Raw genomic sequence first — 25,718 nt, 5'->3', positions numbered from 1 at the left:
TGCTCCAGCAGGATGGCAAATAACAAACTTCCATTTAAAATTGAGTATTGCAGAAATCACCTGTGCTGCCTGATGGCAGTATTAAAATACTTCATTTGGAAATACTCAGATAATTAAGTCTGATTTTTCTCTAGTTTCTCTGGAGAATCTCACAGCTGTTTCAAAGAGATTGTTGTGTATTCTGGAAAAGATAGGAGAATTAAACCTGTAACAAAAAGACTTAATCTCCCTAACTCTAGATATTATGTAATAGTGCACTAAAAAGTAATACAAACTACAAAATTGAAGGTAACTGATGTTCCCTTTCCTAGATATTCATGTTGTAATACAAGATTTTTTTTCTTAGTACTTTTAGAACTTCCTAAGCTAGACAGTACTTGAAATCTAAATTGGAAAAATAATTAAAATTTTCTGGCTCAAAAGCAGTTCACATATTTAATAGCACAGATAAATTCTGGCTCACCTGACCTGAATTCCACTTTAGGATATATGGCATGGTTTTCTTGTTTAATATGTTTTTTGTGATAGCTTCGAATATGGATCCAGCTAAGCGGACTTATGTGGAATAGAGACTTGACGATCTGGACAGAAATGACAAATTCAGATGTTCAGTTTGATTAAAAATGAGTAGTTTGAATTTCTTTAAATGCTGAAGCTTTTTCCAGTATACTTGCTTTTGCAATGTATGAAAATGTCACTTCTCCCTTTCTTGTTCCTTAGAGTATTTATTTGTCACAAAAACATAAATAGTTTTACCATGCCAAAGCACTTCATTGCTTTTGCTTATCAGAGCTGGTGAAAAGCAAGAGGATGCTTTGGTGTCCTTTGAAAATACAGTCATTGAACAAAAGCTACTAATTTTGCTTTGTGGATATTGAGCCTGTTAAACATAGCAGCAGCAAATTTCTGCCTTGGTGTGTGACTGTTTTAGACTTAAAATCATCAGAATTAGACTGCTCTTATACCATCTCAGTGATGAGCTGTCACTGCTGTTTGTGTTTGTTATCCAGATGTCATTCTGATCTCTACAAGTCTAATATTGGAGATACTGACCCTCCCTATAGAAATTCAAACAAAGCTGAGCCTCCACTCTGAAATACTTAAAACATGAAACATTGCTGAGTTGAGTTGTAAATATCATATACTCAGTGCTATAGTTGTATATAGAGATAAAAGCTTAGTATAAAATTTCAAGGCAAGTGCATGGTAGACTCACTATATGGGGGAATGAGGAAGTCAAGAAATCCAGATGGGGACAAGAAACAATTTCAACAAATACTTTTTAACAACAATGGTGATAAAAATTACAATGGAGAAACAATGCTGTCTGAGAACTTGGAAAGGTGTGGTATGCAGTTGCCTCTTTTAAGACATACCTTCTGTATGACTCTGAGGCTGATTGGCAGGGCCCCAGTTCTTTGCCTGTAAAGTGAGGTTTATAGCTTTCAGTTTTGGAGCATAATATTGTAAAAAATGAGAGACCAAGTAGTAAGATACTTCATAGATAAAAGCACATGCATATTTATAAAGAAAACAAATATTGTTTCTGATTTCAGTGAAATGCCTTGTAGAAGAAATGACAGGTGCAGGTGTAGAAGAGACTGAAGCAAAGGATGAAAAATACTCAGTCTCATGAAGTTAAAATAGGAAACAAAGACAACTTGGAGATAAGGTAGTTGTGACATCAGAAGATGTCAACATGGCAAGCAGGTAGATGTGATCTTATTCTGTGAGGCACTTTGCTGTGAAAGAGCTGAAACTGGAAAGCTCAGATACAAGTTTAGCACTGAATCCAGGCAAGCAGAATTTCATAACATGGATATTGGACTAGAACTAGTGAGATCTTGCTGGCAGAGAGAATTTGGTTTTGTCTACAAATGATCTGTGCCTGTAGCCAGTGTAAGGAGACTGGGATCTGCCATAGTCCGAGGTATTTTTGACATCAAGATGAAAGAGCTAGTTGGAAGTTAAAGAAGACTAATGTCACTGTGGTTCATGCAGATGAAAAACAAAGTGGCAACTTCAGTAGGCTGACTATTCTTACCTTTACTTTCTAAAAATACTTTCCAGCATTTGATCATCCAGGACCCTCTTTTAGTGAATGAAGACAAAATAAGGCCATCGCTAGAGAAACGTTTGGAAGCTATTATCAGTGGAGCAGCTTTGCTAGCTGATTCTTCCTGCACACGTGATTTCCATCGAGAGCGCATCATTGCTGAGTGCAACGCTATCCGTCAAGCTCTCCAAGACCTGCTTTCTGAGTACATAAACAATGTAGGTAACCAGACTTTTCTCTTTTTTAAGAAATGTTTGTTGTGAATATGTATTGAATAGAAGTAATTTGGCATGAATGTCTTGTAATCGCTTGTGGTTTAACCTCTATTTCTCATCGTGATCTTCACAAGGTTGAAAGGAAAACTCGTCCATATATAAATTTAACCTAAACCTGAGTACAGACCTCCAGAATGAGTAAAAATTCTATTATGTTGTGCAGACTATGGAAAGTGCTGCATAACAGGTATGGCATGTGTGTTTATATAATTTTATACTTATTGTGAACAATAACTAATACAGAATATATGTGATTCTTATGCTACGAACAAAAGTTTCATCATTTCACCTTCTTATTTCCTCTTAAAATCTGATGCCTGAGATGTAATTTTAGAGTGTTTACATCACCGTGTTTGATTTGTTCAAGCGCATTGAATTACAAGGGCAGAAATGACTTAATTGCTAAATTAGAAAGCTAGGATGATCAGTGAATCCAGAAATCTAGTAGTGTGAAATTCTCATAGGGCAATTCATCTGTGAGTTTTTGAAAATTAATATAGTTTTTTAAAATAACTATTTGATTTTAAAAATGGACTTAGCACTTCTTACTTGTTGCATGATGAAACAATGGAGGCTCAGATATTAGTATGCATACACATTGTTAATATTATGCCTTTCCTCTGGAGACAGTTTTTGTATGTATATAGTTCTTATCAAAATAGTACTTGAAGATTCATTCGCCACACTGAGAGAATAATTGTACGATACAGCTGTTCGTTTTTTTTTTCTGGATGCCAAATTTCCTTTCTCTTTTTTAAGCTGTAATAGTTAAACCAGACCATAACTGTTCTAATGAGAGTATTTTCTTTGTCATATCCTATTGTGATTAGGGTAACAAAGCATAGGGACTAAAATGATTTATGCATATTGGATGTATTTTCTTTTTGCTGATGTTGTCCTTGTTAATCTTTTTTTATTCCTGAAATTAAAGTACAGAAGTGAGATGAAGAATTACTTTTCTATAGTTACCTGCGAATTCCAATTCCTCATTCATTCGTTATATGAGATAAAGATGTATTTACTAATTTTTACTCAGAATCTGTCAGCAGTTTCAATTGAATATTACACATTTCTTGTACCTTTGGTGGTCCTATAGACATGGGTTAGCTATGTGATATTTCATTTCTATGGTTAGCTCGGTACATTGGTATCTGATACCATCTGCTGCAGATGTCTGTTGCAGCATCTGTTCTAGATCAAGTTTGCTCATAAATGGCAGGAAGGAATTCAGTAAGGAAAAGCAACAATCCGAAGTAGACAGGAAGTATGGAAGTTTGCTAATTTGATGTATAACAATACATATCAGTCTGAAAAAAAAGGGTTGAATTATATTTGGAAGAAGTCAAAATATATGATTGTAAGTCACATGGTCTGAAATTTTTACCTTTAGAACAAAACTGTGATTATCTTTTTTTTTATCTCAGAAACAATAATATTTCTAGAGTTACATAATGCAGGCTAAGGTAAATGAAGAATATATTGCTCAACTCAAAGTGCAAACTTGAGAAAGTCAAGTAGTAGCTGTTTAAATATGGCAAATAGGGAAAGTATTATATAATTTGCTGCAAAACACACTGTCTGAATACAGTTGCAAGTATGAGGAGGAAAGTATAAAGGAGGAAATACGAAAAAGTCTAATGAATGTGTTACACTGATAAAATGACAGGAGAGAGTTGAAAGATTTTTAGTTTTCTTCACTGCTCTTGATCTGCTTATGCAATTAATGCTGAACTCAGTGGATATACTATCACCAATGCTTGTTTATGGCTATTACTGAGACAGGATTAAATAAGTTTTTCAGTGAGAAGATTTTTAGATGTCAATTACTTTATTTTATAACTCTAACTCAGAAGAATTGAGAATAAATTCAGTAGAGTGTGTTGGTTTATTACCACTTTCTGGACTCTTGTATTAATCATTTCAGTAAATTAGAAATGTGAATTGAATGAGCTGTAGATGTTATGCAAACCATTTGTTAACACAGTACAAGTTAAGAAAAAGGTGGTGAACTCTTTCCCTGTCTCTGGGAGCACTACCATGCTCTGCAAGTCCCAGTTCTACACAATGCATTTTTGTGCAAGTCCACATGTATGGTCTCATGGTGTATTTGTGCCCTGAGGTACAGAGGCTCTGCTTCTCAGTTTGAGCATGAGTAGAATTTTTCCTTGCCTTGTAACCATCAAGGTATGCTTTGTTTAATAGGCCTGTTATTCCAAGGCTACTTAGCTCCCTGAGCTGGAGTACAGAGATGGGGAGGAGAATAAATTCAGGTCTGCCAGCTTGATCTCAGTATTGGAGAAGGTTATGAAGCAGATAATCTTGATTGCAATCATGCAGTATATGAGGGATAACCAGGGGATCAGACTCAGCCAGCATGAGTTCATGAAAAGCAGGTCCCTCCAGACCAACCTCATCTCCTTCTATGACCAGCTGATCAGCCTGGTGGTTGAGGGAAAGGCTGCAGGTGCAATCTACCTAGACTTCAACAAAGCCTTTGACTCTGTGTAGGTCTGACTATACTAAACATATGTATAGGAACTTTTGATTTTTTTCTATTTGAAACAATGAGGAATGTAGCCTTTGTTGTTCCTAAATTTGTTTTTTATTTATCAATTATTCTAAGAGTCTAATAAACCAGAAGAACATAAAATTAGGAGCCTCTTGGGGTCAGTGATTGAAATTTAGGGCTTTTACTGCAGGCTGGAAGGAACATCTTTTAAACAGACACTGCCATTTATGTAAGTGGCTACTTATCACAGGGGCTGTATCACAGTGAGGTGATGTGATGGATATTTAAGCAAAATAGTAGAGGCCCACTTGGTCTCCAAGCAGCTTAAGATTTTTTTTATCCACAAAATAATTTAGTCATATTGTATTTATACTTCTTTTGAAAGACAATTTTTTTGGGGATGTTTCTGGATTATTTGTGTGCTGTTACTATTGTCTCTTAATTTTGTGCAGAGATCTGTATTGGTACATACATTTGCACTTCAGAACATCAAATAGCAGAAATTACTAATGTGAATTTGGATAGTTTATCTGTGGTAGAATGATACTGTGGTGAGTGGATAATAATGTATTTATAGGAACAATCATTTTGTTCTAGTAATAAGCACTTGCATTCTTCTGAGGACAAGCTATTGTCATGTCTCTGTTCATCCTTCAAAACTGAAAATTATTGGATGTACTGGAGTTCAACAATTTTCACTCATGTTTCTTGAGTTTTCCTTTTGCTTTTATTCCCAGTCATAATAGGGATATGCACTCACCTGGGTGATGAAAAAGAATAATAGGGTTGTGAGTTGTGTATGTGTGTTAAAGTGGGCTGTAGTGAGCATCTATTAGGATGACAGGCACTGCTTTCTCTGCTTTCATTAGTAGGCATGGTATAACTGAGTAATTATTCTGCACCACCTGTGGATTTGAATAAAGATCACTTGCTAGATTATTCAAGCAAGGCAGAAAAAATGTTGAAAGAAGGTGGGGTATATTGTGATAGCTGATTTTTTCTCTTTGGAATGTTGTTTCCTGAAATTAGAGTTTATTAGTTTCTCAGGATTTTTCAGGGTGTTGGTTGAATGTATAGCTGTATTTTGTTGTTCATGCTTAGCTAGTATACTTTATACCTTTCCTCATACATTGCAATTTCTTATTTGTTGTGTATTTCAAAGTCACCTGTTTCTTAACTAGGTTTATATTTTAAAATTACCAAAGATTGGGGGCAAATACGGTCAGTAAAATTACTTGCATTGTTGTTGCCATTTAAAAAGTTTGTAATCTTGAAAAATGTATCAAATCTGTATTTATATCAGAAAATGTTTCTGAAAACAAATTTTTGTTCTTTCCAAAGAAAGTAGCCAACTCGATACAGATTGAAAAATGTGTCTGTACCACGGAATTGTTTCTTCTGTTAAAAAGTATTTCACAGAAGTGTCTCACTCACAAGTCACAGACACGTGTGAACGTGCAAACTGTCATCAGCTCCGTAACTTTGTTGGCAGCTTTGAAGGTCCCTGTGATTCTTGTGCCGTAGGTGATGGTGTTTGCTGCTTCTTACTGTACCACCGCTGTATTATATGTACTGAGTTTGTCAAGGAGCATAGTCAAACCTTCCCTGCTCCCACCAGGGGTAGTTTCAGTCTCTTACTGAGATTATTAAGAAAGTGGTGGAAGTCTAATAATTAATTTTACCTTGCTAGTACAGCTGTGGAACTTCATTTCTGTGGGTTCCCTGAATGTTGTTTGAAACTTTCTGCTTCACCATGGGCTTGTGTCCACAACTTCTCAATACAGGACACATTTGGATTTGAGGCATGTTTGGATCTAAGCATGCGAATTGTACGTGAGAATAATAGCACCGGCAAACAAGGATGTTTGGTAATGGGGGTGTTACCTAAGACAGGAATGGATTGTAATTTGCTGAGCTTTCATGTTCTCTCTCTTGCTAAAAGAAAACCAACAACCAACAAAACAGTGTGTAGGACAGAGTCATGTGTTGATGTGGATGGGGAAGGTCTGGCTGTAAGAAAGACATGCTGGGTAGTTGGAACTTGTGCAATTGCATCTGTGTAGATTTCAAATTGTAATTGCTGTTCACTTCTGTGAGCCCAAACACTGGAAATTTAAAAACAGAAAAAGAGTGGAAAATAAGATGTTTTTATTGCTGGCATAGTTCTGGGTCTTACGCTTGGTCTTGACTCATGTATTTGAGTGCTGTGGAGTACTAGTGCCTTGTTTTACTTATGTATTGAGTGGTCTTTACCAGCAGGTTAAGGATTTTTCTTTATTTTTCCCTGAATTTCTAAACAGCAAAATGTGTAAACAGTGCTTTTATTCAGATATTTTTCTGTAGAAAGAATGGATTAAAATGTTTTTTATCCTCTTTATATTATTTTCCGAAACTACTCTTACAGAGAAGTTTGGAAGTCAGGTGTAGCAAAATATAAAATGTATAAATATCAGTGTATGGTGTGTGGGTGGAAAGCATCACTTGGATCTTGTCTATTCAGGGTTTTTAATGACTTTCTCAAATATGATGTCTTTGGGGAAAAAAAAAATAATTCCAGTAAAATTAGTATGCCCATATGGCATATTTTGCTGGCATTTACAGAGGAAAACATGTAATTCTCGTAATTCTCTTGCTGATATTGGCTAGGTACTTAAGGTGACTTTAAATACTTCTATAGTGAGCTTTTATATGTAAGTATAATTGAAAATTATTTTTCTGCTGTTGGCTTTGTCTAAGAGTTATAAAGGGAAATTAGGTATTAAATGTTCGGAAAGAAGATTTTAGTATGTTTAAACAATAAAAGTAATCTAGCAAATTTCCTGAATAGATTTACAGATAAAAAATAAGCTGCATCTAAATTTACCTGACTTTGTGGTCTTGCAGAATTTCTGGTAAACTCAGATCAAACATCAACTAGAGATATATAATAAAAGGTTTTTCATTCTTAAGCTTTGTTTTTCATTTAATGATTCTGAACCAAGCTATTTCTAGGATTTATCTGATGTTAATTTAAGGGCTTTCACTGCAGTAATGTAGGGTGATGACCAAGTCATGGCTCTGCAGAGGGTGATTCTGTACAGTAATTTCTAATTTGAATTTGATATACTTCCTCTGCTGTTAGGTATATCAGGTGCTGTTAGGTATATATGTTGAAAACTGTTTTCTGTTTTTAAGGAACTTTCAATGCAGTAGCATTTCCTCTTCCCAAGATAAAATAAATCCTTGATTGTGGTAATTAAAACATTGGAAGAAAATATAACAAATGCTTGTTATTGGAACATCCACCTATCTATTTAACATATACAGAGATAGATGTATATATTTTACAGTTTGTGCAAAATTACTGTCATTATGTGAAGTTTTTCGTAACCACTTTCCTATTTTCGTAAGAATCTTAAACTTATTATTTTTCTAACCGTTAGTGTGTCATTTCTAGGGGCACTGCTGAAGTCTGGTATTTCAGAATGCATTTCTGCTGTCTTCGTATAGAGTAGCTGATTTTTCTTCAAATATATTTCTAAATTGTATTTGCTTTCAAATTTGAAGATATTTGCTACTTTATATAACAGTTCTTATTAAAAAAAAATCGTTGATCCTTCAAAGTTATTGATATTATAAATCAATTACAAATCCAAATTTGTATCAAACAGAATTCTTGTTTCTAAGCAAGCCTCAAATTCTTTTGAATTTTCAAATTTGTCTAAAATTTCAGTGTTGCTAAAAACAAATACTTTATTGGTAGTTCCTCACATTTAAGAAATTCACGTAGTAGCTACACAAGATGTTGCAATTCTTCACTTATACCAGCAAATGAGACTTCTCTCTGAAATGGAACTGTCTGCATAGTTTATATCTGACCTGTCAGATAATAATTTCTTTCCTAGTTTCTATTGTTTTCATGAGGAATGAAGAGTGGAGTTTCATGTGAAGTAAGTTATAATGACTTTTTGATGAAATCAGTACAGTATTGTAACAGTTGCATAAGAAGCTGATTCTTTCTTTACTGTTCAGCTGGAACTTAAAACAGTGATTTAAAAACTTCAGCCAATTAGGGACTGGAGACCAGAGGATGTAAATTAAAATTTTGCAATTCTATTTTTTTTCTGTAAAGACAAATAAAACGTGGCTTTTATAGACTCTCTCCATGACTATTAACAACATTTATTGGCATTTCCCTTTTGTTTTACCTTTTGTTTCGATGTATTATTTTTCCATATTTCTTTATCTGATGTACTATTCTTCTTTTTTCTAACTAACTAAAAATTAAAAGGAAGAACACATTCTTGTGTTATTGTAATTGTGAGTATCATGTGATCAGAAGGCTGAGAAAGTAAACAGAAGAGCAAATTCTTACCATATTAATTTAAAAAACAGCAACAAGGGAAAAAAAAAAAAAACCCTTTCAAGATCAGCTGGTCTGAAAAACTGCCTCTTGTGGTTATTTCTAAGCCTGTGGTGCCAACTGGCACATTTTGTTTTTGTTGTAGAGTGTGTGGAGAAAATACATGTCTCAAATCAAACAGCTGCAAAGTTTAGTAGCATACATTAAGTAAATTTTTCTAATTACTCTTACTGAAAAATCCTTGCGATCTTATGTTACCATGATTTTTTTTTAATATTGTTTCATTACCAGTAGTGAATATTAAAGAAAATTTATGTAAAGGTAGAAGAAAAGGATAAGCCAGCTACCTAACTAGAGGCTGTATTTAGCAATAATCTAGGATTATCTTTTCTATTCAATGTTTCTAATTTTTTCTAAACCTTAACATCGAATATGAAGAGTTATCTGTCTGTGAAAGGAAATAACCATTGAAGGAATTCCCCTTGCTCCTTTCTTTCAGAATCTATTTAGCTCTTTTGTGGAGAAATGAAAATTAATAGTCAGTTTGGATGCCATGTGAATAGGAGAAAATAACTTTAAGCAACAACTTAATGCTTTGCTGTGTGATATGTTGGCATAGAACAGCAAGAAGGTTATCTCTCCGGAGAAGTCCCATTTCTGTCATCTCTCAGGACATCAAACTGTTCCTTTTCAGAATGGAGGGCAGCTCTGCATGAATCTGCAAATTGCACCTGGTGCAGAATTGAGGGCTCATGAAAGAGGGAAGTGTTTTCACAGATTTAAATTGACGTATTACTCCTATAGCCCTTCTTCTCTAGAGGATGTAGGCAGGATGGATATACAAAAGAAGTTATTGAGTAGTACGAGTTTCCTCATAAGCTGTTGGCATGAAAATAGTATGGCTGACAGTGATTCATCTGATCATATTAGTGGGAATCTTTTTTACCCTACCATATTTATAACTACATTAGATTTATCTAAATTTAGTATTGCAGAATCCACCCAAGAATTTTATGTCCCATAATCTGTTCATGAACTTGAACTTAACAAGAAAGAGCTGATTGAAATTCTGCTGTACAAGATTAAATGAAAATATTACATTTGTATGTTTTCTCATATTAACTTTTTTCTCTGAAGAAAGCTATTATACATTGTAAAACAAGAACAGCAAAAACCAAACAGCAGTACCTTGCCAACAAAAAAGAAATTTCTAGCATTTCTTCTGACAGAAATTTGCAACAACTTAAGAATATTAGTAAAAAAAAAAAAAAAAAGGAATAAATGATATTTAGTATTAAATGTTACCATTGTACTCAATGTTTAATATGTATTGTTTTAACAATCAAATAACTATAGAAGTGTCAGTGTTGCTTTTCCTACTGTCTATATGCAAAAGGTAATAATATTTCTTTGCTTTCTTTTGACTCCAAGAAGAGTGTTATAAATGACATTTAATCAACCCAATAAAAATCGCTAACAGGCAGAGAAACAGCCAGCTTGACAGACTGCGTGTTGTGAAATGTTTATGTTCTCAGCGTGTTCTTTATGCATTTAATATGCAGCTCACTCTGAAAGTTATGCCTCTTATTTACTTCCAAGGAAAGTAAAAGAAAGAAAGAGCACAAGAGCACTGTTTTGATAGAGCAAATTCTCAGCTAAAAATACTAGTTTAAACATAGTCATCACCATTAGCCGATTTGCACGAATGAGCTAATCGAGACAATCATCATTTAGTGTGACAGCAGTGCATGGCTATCCAGAACGTGGCTGGTCTTTCACGTCACTGTTTCTACTGCTGAAACTCACCATGCACTGTCTCACTGCATTCACATTCACCAGTTAGTCTCTGTAAGCATTCAACAAGTGTCAGTGAATGTCAGTGGGTGCCACTTTTTCTCTTTTTTATTGACCTGTTCAGGTTTTCAATAAAGAAAATCAATAAAGATCCCTGTATAGTAAATGGTTGATATTTAATGGACAGCAAAGAATACGTATTTTTTATTTGGTGGAAATCTTGTAAATATAAGACAAAAGAGGGCAGTTCTTCCAGAAGTTCTACTGGAGTGTTAGACAAAAACTTATGAATTTATTCTAGAACAAACTGTAGTTCATTCATCTGCTTTACTTGTTCCAAATGTGTTTGGTGGTTATGAAGGAAAAAGGGCTTCATTATGCATCAAGCTGTTTTTCTCCCTATAGACTTGAGAATCTAAAGACATACTATCAAATGTCACTATTTTATGTGATGTATTTCACTGTTCAAAACACAGGCTTTTTCCTGAGTTGAAATTAAATTTGCCGTCAGTAAGGAAATAACATGATTGATGTACTATTTACACTTGACCAGCTGCTAATGAATTCTCATTCAATATCTTGTTGGCTTGTGCTGAAGTAGTACATAAAGCAACCTTGAAAATAGCCTCAAGTTCCTAAAAGTACAAAAAAGAAAAAATTAATTTATTCTGACACTTTTGGTCTATGGACTGTTATATAAGCTCTGACTTCTGTACTGGGATTATGTGATTGATGGTATCATTTTTGCTGTTTGATTGTGTACTATTTATTGAATGTTACTGCATGTTGTATTTTGGCTATGAGGCAGGGAGAAGGGTTGCTAATTTTTCTTATTGGTCTCTGTTAGCCCTTGTTCATATAGAGCCTTACTGGAGGAAGGGAGTATGCCCTTTCTTTGAGCACAGCTGAGCCTACTTGAGACCCATGCCTGCAGTTTACCAAGCTTTGGATTGTGTCTCTCTTGGAGGATACTTTAGAGAAAGGAAATACTTTTTCTGTGGATCTTGTGGGATTTATGTCCGATTTTCACATCTTAAAAAATAAAATCACTGAGAATACTTAGCGTGAGTACAAGTTTGGAGAAAGGATATGTTATGAGCAGAGGAGGCATTGTATGACCAACACTTGATTTTTAATTTCTTTTATATTGCAGAAAAGATTTTTCTCCTCTTACACAATTGTGTTGTGATACAGCTTACCTTCAGTGACTGAAAGTCTTTTTTACTTTTCATTATGAGAAGGTACAAGGGACTCCATCTGAATTCTGACTGAGAGGGACCAATCACAGTAAAGGCTTCTAATTTCAGATTTTAAATCTCTTTTTGGATGGGTTGGCTCTTTCAGTATGAAATGGAAGGAGGTGTTCTCATTAAATGTGCTTTCAAGTATAGGAGAAATTTCAGAAGGCTGCAGGCAAGTACTTTGCTGTGTGCTCATCCATCGTGTTGTGTCTATTGCTTTTCTCAAACTATGCTAAATAAAACTCTAATTCTTCTTTCTGCTGCTAATTCTCTCAACTACAAAAAGGCCAAAATCTCAATTACTTTTAAATGTCAGATCTGCTGAGGCCAGTGATGGAGCTTGAACTGACATTAGTGGAGCTAGAAAGTCTCTTTGTTTCTAAGAGTGAAACTTATTTCTGTGGATATAAAAAAGAGAGCTGTGTAGTGTCTGGTACATACATCTTTTTAAATGGCTCTTTTTAACTTTTTAAAGAGAATAGTTTTTTTGCTGGATACTTAATGCTGTGCTTTTCACTGTTGTCTATATTGGCAGACGCCCACATGCAATACAATGTCTTATACCTTTCTTGGAAAAAAATACTTTTTAAAAATGCTGTCAATTTTTTTTTTTAATAGTATGAAATTGTGACCTCTTTGATGTTTTCACTTTTCCTCTATGCAGTTTTGCTATTTTCTTTTTCTACTGACATTCATGCAAGATGGAAGAATTTCTGCAAGGCAGAAGGTATTTCATTGCTTCTGCACTCTGTAGAAGAAATTCCGGCTTGACTTACTGTTTAAGCTCAGCGAACTACTAAAAGAAAAGAGTTGAATAAAATGTCATTTCTCCCATTTTCCTCACTTGTTATTTATCAGTATTTTGTTGCAGGTAATTTTCTGACCAGAACTAGATTCTGTATGGCTCCTTTCACTCAAACTGTGTGTAACTATTCAGTCTATGCTGCTTCTCCTTATAAGGAGCCTTATTACCCACAGGCAAATGTAATCTATCTTTTCCTTTAGCAGTTCCCCTTTTCACAAAAGAAATTAGGAAAGATTCATAAGATTCTTCAACCCACAAAGTCTGCCTCATCATCCCTAAATCACGTATATCTGACTGCAAAGCTATTATTTTTATATGAATTTTGAGAGCATTTTATTTTTTTTCAGTGTGCTTTTACAAAAGATAAAAGATGCATTTAAGAAAACAGAAACAAAAACTATTGTTTTTAAACTTATATCCACAGAGTAAGAGCCATTTTTATCAGAAGAAAGACTAATGTATCTACCCTGATATCTAAAACCAGAAGTATTGTAGCTGAAAACATGCCACCAGTTCATATGGCAGTCTCTGTCTGTTTCTCTATATGTGTATGTGTGTGTTACTGTCCTACCCTTCTAATACAACATAACATCTTACTCATCTTTTCTTCTGAAATGGCCGATGAAGTAGACAGCATGTTTAATCTAGATGCCAATGTGTTAACTGTTTTTCCCCCACAGGATTGAATCTGATTAATGTAAACAAGCAGTTTAATCTGTACCTTCCTATTTTCATTACTTCCCATTTACTTGCTTTTATTAGCCTGCTATCATGCTGGCCAGTGTCATACTTTTGTCAAGTTCTTTGGAATTATTCACAGCTGGATCTTTTCACAGAATCTCAGAATTGTTGGAAGGAATCTCTGAAGATCTTCTAGTCCAACCCCTGCCAAAGCGAGGCCCCTCTACAGGGGAACTTCCTTTTATGTCTGCTTCTCTTACTGTTTCCTATTTTACCTTTCCTCATTTTTGGCTATTAATCTTCCGCTAGTATAGATAAAAAAAAATTCTAGTTGGATGTATTTTGCAAAGCTTGTGGTATAGTAGAAGATGGTTTCCAATGAAATGGTCCATTTTTGGGTAACTTTAAAGAAGATATTGTCTTTCTGCCCAAGTAGTAACTGTAAGGATCTCAAGAGCTGTTACTGGCAGTTAGCACTTCCCTCTTCTTAACTGCTGTTTTGCTTGTTTATCTTTAATGTCTGGGAGACAGAGCTGAAAACTTAGAAAAGGAGTAACTTATAAGATTTCAGCTAAGTTATCAGTTGTTTGGGAACTGCTGAATCATGGCCTGAACCTCTGATTGATCACCTGAGGTGAGCAATGAGTCAGCCCTGGGAGCACAGGTGAAGGCAATTCACCTGTGCTGGGCAAGGGGTGGAGCCAGACTCCACCTCTCCTAGACCCATTTAAGAGCTGGCTACCAGTGGGGAAGGATCTCTTCTGGAGATCCCCTCCTCTGGAGTTTCTTAGTGAGCCCAGGATACAGATAAGCATTCTGTCTATTCTCTTTGGGTATAATAACTGCTTAGCTAAACTCTCTGGTGTATTTCATAATTATAACATCTGTATGTTCAGTGTTATACATCAGTAAATGCTACAATTCATAATTTAAGCATTGGATTCTTATAACGTTTTCTTAGCTTTTGAATTATTTTCCAAGGTTTCCGTTGTAAGTTGGTCTTGAAAATTGTGCTCTTCATAGGGAAAATATGCTAGTAAGTTGTATCAGACCTTTGTCTACTTTTGATGAGCAAGCATTATGTGTTGGTATGGCTCCATGTACTTGGATTTTCATATGAGCAGTATTTTGTGTTTGTACATCATGAAAAGCTTTTTTTCCCCTTATAATTCTGCCTTTAATTTGCTTTTCCATTTCCCTGGGTTTCTTTAAACTCTTAGGTGAGCAAGATCAATAGCAGTAACGATTGTTAACAAAGAAGTTCTGATATGTTTATTTGCCTCTCAAAATAGTTATACGATAGAGATATAAATGTTTGCATATAGTGTCTGTCTGCTTTTTCTCTGTGGTCTTACTGCTTTCGGATCATATATATATCTAAGGCCAACTTTATCACTCTTAATGATTTATATGACTTATATGATATTGTCCTATTGATTAGTCAGATATACAGAAGATATTTAATGATAGGGGAAAAAAAAATTGAAGTAAAAAGTTTTCATTAGCAAGGAAGGCACAAGACTTTTTTTATGATCAGGTTGGTTGCTTCTATGTATTGAGTCCAAAACTAAATTGAATACTTCTATCTCTTAATGCTTTAACAGCTTGTACATCCTTTTAAAACCTAACCTAAAATATCTTCAACTTTAGCTCCATACAGTTGTTTTGAACTTCTGTATTTTTTTCTGCAGCATACGTTGCATTCAAGATATCTCCTATCCCCTTTATTTACATCTGTCTTCTGAAGTGACATACAATTATACTTGCATTTAATTTGCTATTTCAGGTATTAATTATCAATATGTGTTTTTTATTCCAGTAACTAGTGTAGTTTTGTGGTATTAAACGTATTTCTGCATAACTTCTTCCTGTAGAATTTTTTGAAACAAGACACAGCACAAAACTTTATAATAGGCTGTTAATGTTTGTTTCTGAAAGCAGAAAATAATTTGTTCTTTCTGTGAAAATACACTGAAATGCAGTAAAAAGTACAGTAGAGATAATTTTAATATGACTTTTTGCATATTACGTAAGAAGGATCTTAGAATGTAGTCTAGTGAAAATAATCTGAAATATGTTTTCAATTTCAGTGGGTAGAGCTTTTTTTCCTCTAGAGAAATGTGGAAGCCCAAGAATTCTATGGCAAAATGTACACGAATATTGAATAAAAGAATGAACAAGTTCTGAGGAGTTGAGCAGCAATTTGTATTACAGTTGGCACTTGAAATTAAAGTGATAAGATATCCTTGAACAGGTTGACTGAATAGGGGTGGATCTTACACTGGCTTAAGAACCAGTTAGCAGCAAAATTCCCAGTATTTTTGCAGAAATAAAGAAGTGGAAGACAGATTCAGGAATGTGCAGCATAGAAATCTGTTTAAGCCACGGAGTAGTTAAGTTCCTTGCATAATTCTTATGAATTCTAACATTTTAGAAATGAAAATAGGAACTAAATCATACCGCTTATTCTCAAGAAGCATCACTTTGTTCCTATTTATTATTTTAAAGCTATTTTAAGAAAAAATATTAGTGATTTCACGTACACTGTATTTATATTTATGGAAGCTTGACATTTTGGAAACTCCAGAAGTAATGCCTCCTATTTTTTTTTTTCCTATGGAAGCCTGCATGCTACACATTTAAAAACAAACAAAAAACATCTGTACCAGCTGAAGTGATAACTCATTGTCACCACTACTGAAATGCACCACCCACCATCTCACTGTGCTCAGTTCCACTGTTTAATCTCAGTAAATCTCCATAAAGGTTCAGCAAATATCAATAAATGTGAATGAGTAATTTTTTTTTCTGCATGGAGGAATTCAGTTCCACACCTTTACTTGAAACTCATTTCTGTTTTGTCAGACTGCCCCTCTGCTGCTATCTGTAACACAGCAACAAAATATAACATAATCCTGGCAGGAAGATTCCAACATAAAAAAAAAAAATAATAGAAAGTGTTACTTTTATAGCAGCCAATGTATTTATGAAGTCCAAATTATTTGACTTGGAAATACATTTAATTGATGCAATCACTTTGGGATTAGCTTGGAAATAGAGCTATTGCTGAATTGCATCCTTCATAAAAGTTTGTTTCTTATGAAATAGAAAGTGAAAATCACTGTATAGAAACTGGAAAAACTGTTCTGAAATAGGTGAACTTTGAATTCTTTCAGTTTTCATTACAATAGCTTTTTGTCTGCATTGGTCATTTGATATTAATAGAATTGTGATGCTGATCCAGAGAAAGTCCATATGAATGCAACATTAATACTTGCTTGTAAGTTACCATGATTACACGTGTCACATCTGTAGTGGTGGCACTCTCACAATTGTATTAGATTTCTAATGTAACAGACTGCATATAATGAATACGTGTTGCAGACTCCTTTCCTGTTATACAACTGGTGCTCTGTTGTAGTTAACCATCTAAAGAGATGATTTTAAGAATGATTTATTTGCATACAAAATTGGTGTTGATAAAGTAACTAAGTTCTATGCCATACGGGATTTTCAGTTTTACATGCTGCATTTCAGATCCACATAAAAATTCTCACCAAGGTTCTAGTGGCAAACTGTTAATTCCTCAGGTATTCATTAAAATAACATTAATCATGAACTCTGATGTTCAAATTGATTTTTTTCAGAAACTTTATAATTCAAATGAATCAGGTTCTATAATTAGAGCAGAAGGATAGAATTTGGCCTTATGTTATAATAGCACTATCAATTCACTTTTTTTTTAGGCATTTAAAGATGATCTGCTTTAGATGTGAATCCCATACTCCAGCCTGCATGGAATAAGAGATTCATGCATCCATTTCTCTGTTGAAGAATGTTTTGCAATACTTTGTAAGAAACACGGTTGGTTTTTTTGTTTGCATTCAAACTTGTGATGGACTTGAGAAAGCTGAAAAATTATTCTGCTTTCTGGTGTGCTGAATATTGTCTTTAAGTAGCTCCCAGTGGGAAGTCTGATCGCTAAGACTATGGGTTTTCAGATAATATCTATGCTTTAGATGACTAGATGGATGTAATGCAAACTACCAGAAAGTCATCAGTCTGTCACTACTAATTATATGATAATCCTATTTCTTTGTCAAATATGGAAGTGAAAAATACTTCTATTACACTGTCATTCATTTGTACTAGAACAAAGAAAAAGTGACTTTTTTTTGTCAAAGTAAATTTACTTTTTGCAGGACTTATGAATATTAAAAATTCACATGACTTCAGAGGGCACTGAGGAAATTCATAGAGCTATTAAAACACCATCTGTGGCTTTCTAAGTCCCTGCCCTACAAATAGCTGATGTATGATGGGGCTTTGTGGGGATATATTGCTGCATGCATTCTTTAGATCTCAGAGAAACCTTTTAATTACGTCATTTGACATCGATTTTAATTAAGGATTAAAAATAAATAAATTCACAGTTTCTCATTAAAACTTGCTGCAATATCATTAGTATCACTTTTGCTGGAGTTATCAATCCCATGCTTTTCCAGTTAAAGTTTTTAAAATCTTTAGGTGGAAAATAGGGCTGCAGGCATTAGTGTTCTGAGTTACATTAATGTCTGATGTTGGAATCTACGTGGCTGTAAGTAGAGCAAGGTAGTACACAACTTGTGAGGCTGGTATGTTTGTTGTAGTTTGTTGTATGTTGCCATTTATGATGCTTCTCAATTGATATCTAGCTTTTATTTTTATGTTCCTTGGAAATAGTTTGTATAAAATATTATACTGTAAATTTTGATCACTTTTTAATTGAAACAACCTTTTGCTTATTTGTATTGATGTTATTTTGGTGTTTGTAATTTTAGTATACTAGAATGTATTTAAGGTGTTTTGCAGTATGTGGTGATCTGTCAAATTAACCATAAATCTTCATCTATACACTGTTCCTTAGGGAAGGCCTCCATTCAAATGCTTCTGCTCAACTTCCTAATGGCTGTTTGAGTTCTGTAAACTACTGTGTAACAATGATCCACTGATGGAGAGTGTGAATTGTTACTTATTGATTTGTTTAAAATTGACTGGTTTATATTTATAGAGGTTACACTATTCACCAATCCATATATTTTAAGCATTTCTTGATAGAATAGTTTACCCAGATATCATATCACTTACCTGAGAAGGAGATTAGTATTGTTAGCTGCATCTATTTCTATTTTATGAATCTAATTACAAAGGGAAATGCTATATCAAACTGACTTGTAAGTATTTGAATCCACAGGCTCAGTCTATTTTCTTCTTGCTATATTATAGCTCTAGGGCTTTTTTTAAATGATACATTTTTTGTTCCTTGTGGTCCAAATCAGTATATAGCCAACGGTAATCTTCTGGAAAGCCAATGTTCATACACCTAAAGTAGGACCTAAGAGTAAGTCTTTTATCTTGCTTAGCTTTACCGAATTTTTTTTTTTTATAGTATCTTTATTTTAGGAAGGTACCTACCTGACATTTAATGTCCTTGTAGACTTCCATCTTGCTGAGAATAGCAAGTTCCAGATTGACATAATCCATTAAAAAAACAAAACAAAAACAAAAAAAAAAAAAAAAAAAAAACCCACAGGATTCAGTTATAGATATAGAAATGCTCTTCATTTGGTGTGGGTACGTATGTATTCCATTTTGTGACCAAGGGAGCTGTGTTTCTGTCAGAGCATTGAAAGCAAACATGAGATCAGAGAGTGGCCTAACTGGGTCACAGGGGGCTGAGCTCTACAAATGCCCAAGGAATTGACTGAGATAGTGCTACTGCTATTTATGTCACCCTGTTTTTCTTCCATTTTCAATTGGTATCCTGATTTAATGCAAATCTTCCAGGAGGGATATAAGACAAGTCATTAATATATGCCTCATTATTAAGAGAAAGTAGCAAAAGGAGAAATGTTTGTGTTATGTAAAGATGTTTGTGTATACACAGTTATTTCTTCAACCAGATTTGACAACAAATAATTCATCTTAGCATAAGAAAGATTTGACGAAAAGTAATTTATCTTAGCATAAGAAAACTCACAGCCCTAAATTCATTAGAGTGTCTAATAATAGAAAATATTCCTGTTGTACCGTTCTTCACCAACTAGAAGTATTTGGAGCCTTTAAACACCTGTGTACTTTGAGTAATTACGTCAGTGCCAGAACCAAATTCACACACTGTGAGGGCAGCAGATCAAAGAAAAGAATGAGGATAGAGTAAGAGTAACTGAAACAAGATGTTGAAGCCTAATGCTCAGACCAACTTTGACCAGAATGACTGAGTATTAAACTTTGAAATAACTTTGAAATAAAGCAGTTCACTTCTTCCTGGAGTACGAATGTCACTCAGCTCCAGAATTATGCCTGCATTTTTTTCTCCATTTATAGTTAGCAAAGTATTTTCAAACTGTGAAATTACAGCACTGAAGACAATGACTAGAAATTCAAGGATACACATATTAAAGATAAGAAACTGAAATGTTGAGTTTTAAGATCAGTCTTTGAAAGGCAAGTAAAGTTTTGAATAGCAAATAACTTATGCAGAATGTTACAAAATCTGAAACGCTAAATAACCAATACAATTTTGATGCTTCAGAGTTGCTTTAGATTTTGAGAAAAGAGCTGAACTGTAATTTTTAAATTTCGGTCTTCTGCTTTGAAGCTACATGAAAATATGGTGGGATAAACATTCAGAAAAATGTATTGTGGTTATATAATTTCTCTTTATTATAAAAAGTTGCTTCACCATATGAAACTTTTTTCTCTTGTATTTTGGAAGGCTCCTGTTCCCTTTTATATTTCACCCAGTCAGCATGATATAATATGAATCTAATTTCTGTAATCTTTTATGATTACATCTTTAGGGTTGTGTTGTAGGAGTTATACAGTATTGAGAAGTCTTGAAGATTCAAAACAAAGCAATGGGATATAAGAATACTTAAGTATTAAATGGTAAACAATTAAGCAATGTAGTAATCGTTAAGACTTAATACTACATTTGTTGTATTCAAAGATTTTTTTTTTTCTTCTCTTGATTCAATGTGTTAAAAGACTGTTTACCTTCACCATTTGGTCAAAATATATTTATTTTTCTTCCAAGTAGAGGCTTCTTGAGTTTGAATAATACTTTATGTTCCAGAACTGGTATAATTCCAACGTTGAGGGCTTGTTTCTGTTACTGCATCTGTAAACAACTGTCTGATAGAAGAAGGTTTTGGCCCTTGTATCTTTACACTTAAATACCAATGCTGATTTGACAGGCCATCATTTCAGAACAGGTTCTGTAAAGACAGCTGCCTGTTGAAGCCTCCTTTTCATTTTGTCTTGCAGAACAGTGAGACTTTACAAAATTTCGTCAAGAACGATTAGCAGTTTCACATATAAACTCTGTTCTTAAAATACCATTTATCATTACGTTTCTTTGATTTTAAAAATAAGTCTGCATGTATGTCAGGGAAGTCCAAGGAGAACTGTGAAATTTTTGTTGGCTTTCTTTTATAAGAAAAACTGGCTATGTATTTCAAGAATTTCTTTGATGTCTGGATAGTTAAATCATCCTTTTGGTTAATACATTACTTCTGGAATAAGTAGATAAAATTCTACACTTTAAATATGGTAAAAATGGTGCATATTCTGCAAAGGTCAGAATTTTAAGCTATAGGTTTCTGGGCACAAAAGCAGTAATAAAATGATCCCTAAAAACAGAGTAACTGAATAACACAAGAAATAACTTTTGTTAATTTAAAACTTTAGAAACTGAAACTTGTAAGATGTAATTAAATTATGGTACTGTACATACCAGCTGTTCTTGGTAATTGAAACTTTACAATATGAAAAATACATTACATCTGTACAGTTTATACAGGCAGGTAGGATGAGTTTTGAAAAAAGATTCATTTCAAGGATCATACTTTGAAGTCAAAAAATACTGCACAACTTAACTAATTACAAATTGTAGACTTGAAACAATTAACCTTTGTGGATCTTTTAAAAATTAAACAGGGATCCTAAAATCCATATTATTACGTCTTCTCACTTCTTGATAACGTTACACAGAATTTGGTTGCAGCCTCTGCTACAGGGAAAAATAAAAATCGCCACCACCACCAACCCCCCATAAGTTAAGCCAGCTGCTGACTGTGTTCCTTGATTCGTGCTGCTGTTGTTATTGTGCTCAGATCCAGATCAGTTTCTAGGTGTGTTTCCACTGCTTCTTCTTGGGTGTTCGAGTTGTAGGCCTTGTGAGCAAGCAGTTCATGATGTACTCCACAGTAACTTATTGTGGGCTGATCATAGGCAAGAAATGTTGACACATTCATAGCCAGTGGTATCTGGGGGAAAAACAAAGATGAAAAACAGCCAGTTGCCATGGCATAATCCAATTCTTCTTGCCTGAATCTGATGTTGAGGTAATGGTCTGTCTAAAACACTGAGTAAAGGTGAATGTAGTTCTATATGAGAAAAGATCTTTTATTTCTCTCTACCCCTCTATTCCCTCCAGCCCAATCCCACTCTAGTCTTTCCTAGGATGTTTTAGGCCTACTAACTATCACCTTTGATCTTACATGAATACAAATGGGTTTGAGGGTGTGAGTGATATAGGAATCATAGGACTGTATTAAGAAGCAATTGAACTCAATCTATAGAATATAATCAACTACTGCTAAAATCAATTTGTCAATGAAGAGAAAGGCAGGTGACCCAATTGGGGATAAATACAATATTTGAATTGAAATTTAAATGGCTTTTCAGGTTAAAAATGGAACTTGCTTGAGTTACTTCAGTGTGTGCAGTATCTTTGGTCTCATGGGAAATACCCACCGAGCAGCATGCTTCTGGTTACTTGTAGCATCACCACATATTTGAATCTAGCAGCTTTCAGTAAATGTAGGGCCATACTAGATGGTAGTTTCAACCACTTTTGTGCTATGGTATCTGAAAATCTCTCTTTAAGCAGATTTGGCTCAAATGCTTTAGACTGAAAAGTTATTACTTTTTGACTGCTTTCTTAGGAATTTTCCACATGGTTCAGCATAGGATTATCTAAAATATTGCTTATAATACATGAAATTAGAATTTTTTAATAAGTATTTTTACTTTTAGATTTAGTTTTGTTCATATTAGAGTAATCAAAAAGATTAAAAAGGACACTTATGTAGAATGCAAAATCTGTTCATTTTAGGCAATTTGTGGTATTCAGTGCAGTTATAAAATTTCCCATATTTTACTTCTGGTATACTCCTCCTCTCTTGTTGCATCTTCTTTCCCTCCCTTAAGTATGTACAGCCTTTTGTCTTTATTTCCTGAAATACCCAGGTTCTGACTATTTGCAGCATTTCTCTGTGTGTGTGTGTGTGTGTGTGTGTGTGTGTGTGTGTGTGTGTGTGTGTATGTGTGTGTTTTTTTTTTGTTTGGTTTTTTTTTTTTTTTTTTAAGAGTTTGTAGAAAAAAACTTCTGGTCACCCCAGTTCACACCACAGCTCATTTGTAAGCATAATGAGGGGCTGCTACCAGCTGCTGAGTCTCTCTCCTTATAGTCCTGGTCATAGTCTCCCTGATCATAGTCCTGGAGACATTAACCCTCATGACATGGAAATTAGATAAAAAATAAATAAAACCCATCCCTGTCTTTATTTCCCTTGTATTTTCCTATTGTTTTCCTTCTGATAGTGCTAAGTGTCTGTAAAAGTTCTGCCTTTATATACCTTCCAATTATTTAAACTTAAAAACAAAAACAAAAACATTGAAGTAGTAGTACTGTAGCACTTGTATTGATAGCTCTCACCTCTTTGACTACACTGTTTCATCACTGGTGGTGTGTGAACTTCAGGTTGTTCACAGTTCAGGCTTAGATTAGGTTAGCATCCGAAAAGACTAGGCTTATCTCAGATCTGCAGTTTGAAAGCTATAATGTACATTCAGGGAAGCATCTGTCCTGCAAGCTGAATTTCATTGTTTAGTATTAAATTTCTGTACCTCCCCTGACATTTCAGGGGAGAAAAAGTTCCAATAACCTTATATTTTTCTGGTAAGAATATCTAAAACTTCAGGCTTGTTTTACGTAGAAAATGCAGCTAAAAGATGTGTATACAAAGCTGTGTAGCAAAACAGAATTTAAAAATTATTAAAAAGTCATCATGTTCAATTCTGACAGGAATTTAATCCAGTTTTTGGCATGTGAATGTTTTAGCATGTCTGCTTTAATTCTCATAGGAGCATGAAAGCAAAAGTTGCCACATCAAAATTAGCTTTTTTAAGAAGGAAGGAAGAGATAGAGATAGTTTGTTTTTGACTTCACTCTGGCAATTACGAAGAGCTGCAAGAAGCAGGATATTTGTTTGAGATAGCAGAAGTATATTTGCTGCTAAACAGATATAAACTGATAGATGGGGAATGCTTCTAACAACAGATAAGTATCTTGGTAGACAACAAATATGGGTGAATTTCTAGCAAAAACATGCAGTATTTATTGAGTTGTTGGTTTCCTGACAGTGTTTTTATCTGATTGCTAGACCTTGGCTTGGCTGTTTGACCTTGGCTTTGATAAGAAACAGAATTGCTTTTTTTTGTTTTGGTATTGCATATAGACTTAAAGGAAATATTTCCAGTTTTTGGTATTTTCTTAAATGTGATGCATATGTGGTGTTCAAACTCCCTGGGAGTGAAATTCAAGACTCAGTCATAGAACCCTGGAAATGAAGGCTGTGGAAACTAAATGCTTAAGGGCGTACCTGTAGATCTGCAGTAGCTTAATGTAACCATGGGAAAATATGATAGGGAAGAGAGGGAAGAGGAGTGTTATCCATGGAGATCATGGATAGAGGGAGCTGAGAAAATGCAGTTCATGAGCAAAAGGGTGGATGAAAAGAACAAATTAAATCAGACCCTACAGTGGAATATGAGAATGAAATGAGGTAAACATGGAAGTAATGGAAGCGATGGAGTTGTGACATAGAATTCTGAAAATATATAGAATGTCATTATAATGTAGGCATGAGAATACAATACATTAGTATATGCTCAACATATGAGAATTGAACCTTATCACAAAATTGCAGGTGTGGAAGGCACCTCTGGAAATCACTGAGTCTAACCCCCTGCTAAAGCAAATTCCCTTATAGAAGTCAGTGAAGTTTTGCTATTGGCTTCAGTACATAAGTAAATAAATAAATGGAAGAAACCATTGTAAAACCATGAAGGCTTTGTTAGTATGAATAAAAATTAAATGCATTATTCTTGACTACAATGAAGAATCATGTTATTTCAAATGACAAGTCAACACAAACCTGATAATTTTCCATTGTTTTGACTTTGTGATACATTTTGCATGTTATTTAAATTTATCAGAGGTTAAATTTTTAGTACTATTTTTAAAATTTTTAGGCATATAAAAAGGAAAAAGGATTTGGAGAATTAAAATACCTTGAGTTTATTAGATAGGGAATAGATTAGAATAAATTATAATGAATGTATTTAAGAAACCTTATCTAAATTGGCTCTTCCATGAATCTCAACAACTTGATTTCAGACTTTGAATTTCAAAATGAAAGCCATTTTTATCTTTGTTTGGGAAATCCTTTTGAAATCCTAGTTTTCCTGTTTGCCAAACCTAGGAACCTCACTGTTGAATGCTGCACTAAGCATATCATTACTGAAGCCTTTTTAATCGTGTTTACAATTCAGCATTTCCCAGATATCTTTGATTCTTCTCTGAATAACTATTTTTCACTACCTTGTTCATTTGTAAATCAGTTGTCATGTCGTTTTTGCCTCTTGCACAGTCCCCTCTTGACTTTCCAGCTTGCCTAGTTCAAACTTCATGAGGCCTTTTTCTTCAGCATGATTAGAAACCCTTACCTGTTCTCGTGAAGTGCACTCTGTCCTATTTCCTCATGTTTCTCATCTGCACGTTTCCTATCTCATTCCCTCCTTTTTGCTTCAATTTCTACCTTGCACAAAGGGAGGGTGGAGGAACAGTTTTCCAGATTTTTCCATCTGCCTAATGTTGTCATGGTCCTCCACAAATGCCCTGTTGTT

At 34.3% G+C, this 25,718-nt stretch overlaps 2 protein-coding genes across 2 annotated transcripts in view; one reads left to right on the top strand and one right to left on the bottom strand.

Annotated features, from left to right (window-relative positions):
* The window catches only part of CTNNA3 (catenin alpha 3), a gene marked incomplete at both ends in the record, with an annotated part of 396,193 nt that overhangs the window by 87,095 nt on the left and 283,380 nt on the right, over positions 1-25,718 (top strand). The window contains one exon of the mRNA XM_079535369.1: positions 2,071-2,274. Within this exon, the coding sequence (XP_079391495.1) occupies positions 2,071-2,274 (204 nt within the window). The remainder of the gene's footprint in view (positions 1-2,070; positions 2,275-25,718) is intronic.
* LRRTM3 (leucine rich repeat transmembrane neuronal 3) overlaps positions 21,803-25,718 on the bottom strand; it is a gene marked incomplete at both ends in the record, with an annotated part of 78,298 nt that continues 74,382 nt past the window's right edge. The window contains one exon of the mRNA XM_079535313.1: positions 21,803-22,012. Coding sequence (XP_079391439.1) covers positions 21,803-22,012 — 210 coding nt within the window. The remainder of the gene's footprint in view (positions 22,013-25,718) is intronic.

This window comes from Tetrao urogallus (assembly GCF_951394365.1).
Source record: "Tetrao urogallus genome assembly, chromosome: 5".
In the NCBI taxonomy this organism is placed as follows: Eukaryota; Metazoa; Chordata; class Aves; order Galliformes; family Phasianidae; genus Tetrao; species Tetrao urogallus.
The sequence above is the reverse complement of the archived record's forward strand: the minus strand, read 5'-3'. Positions and strand labels throughout refer to the sequence as shown.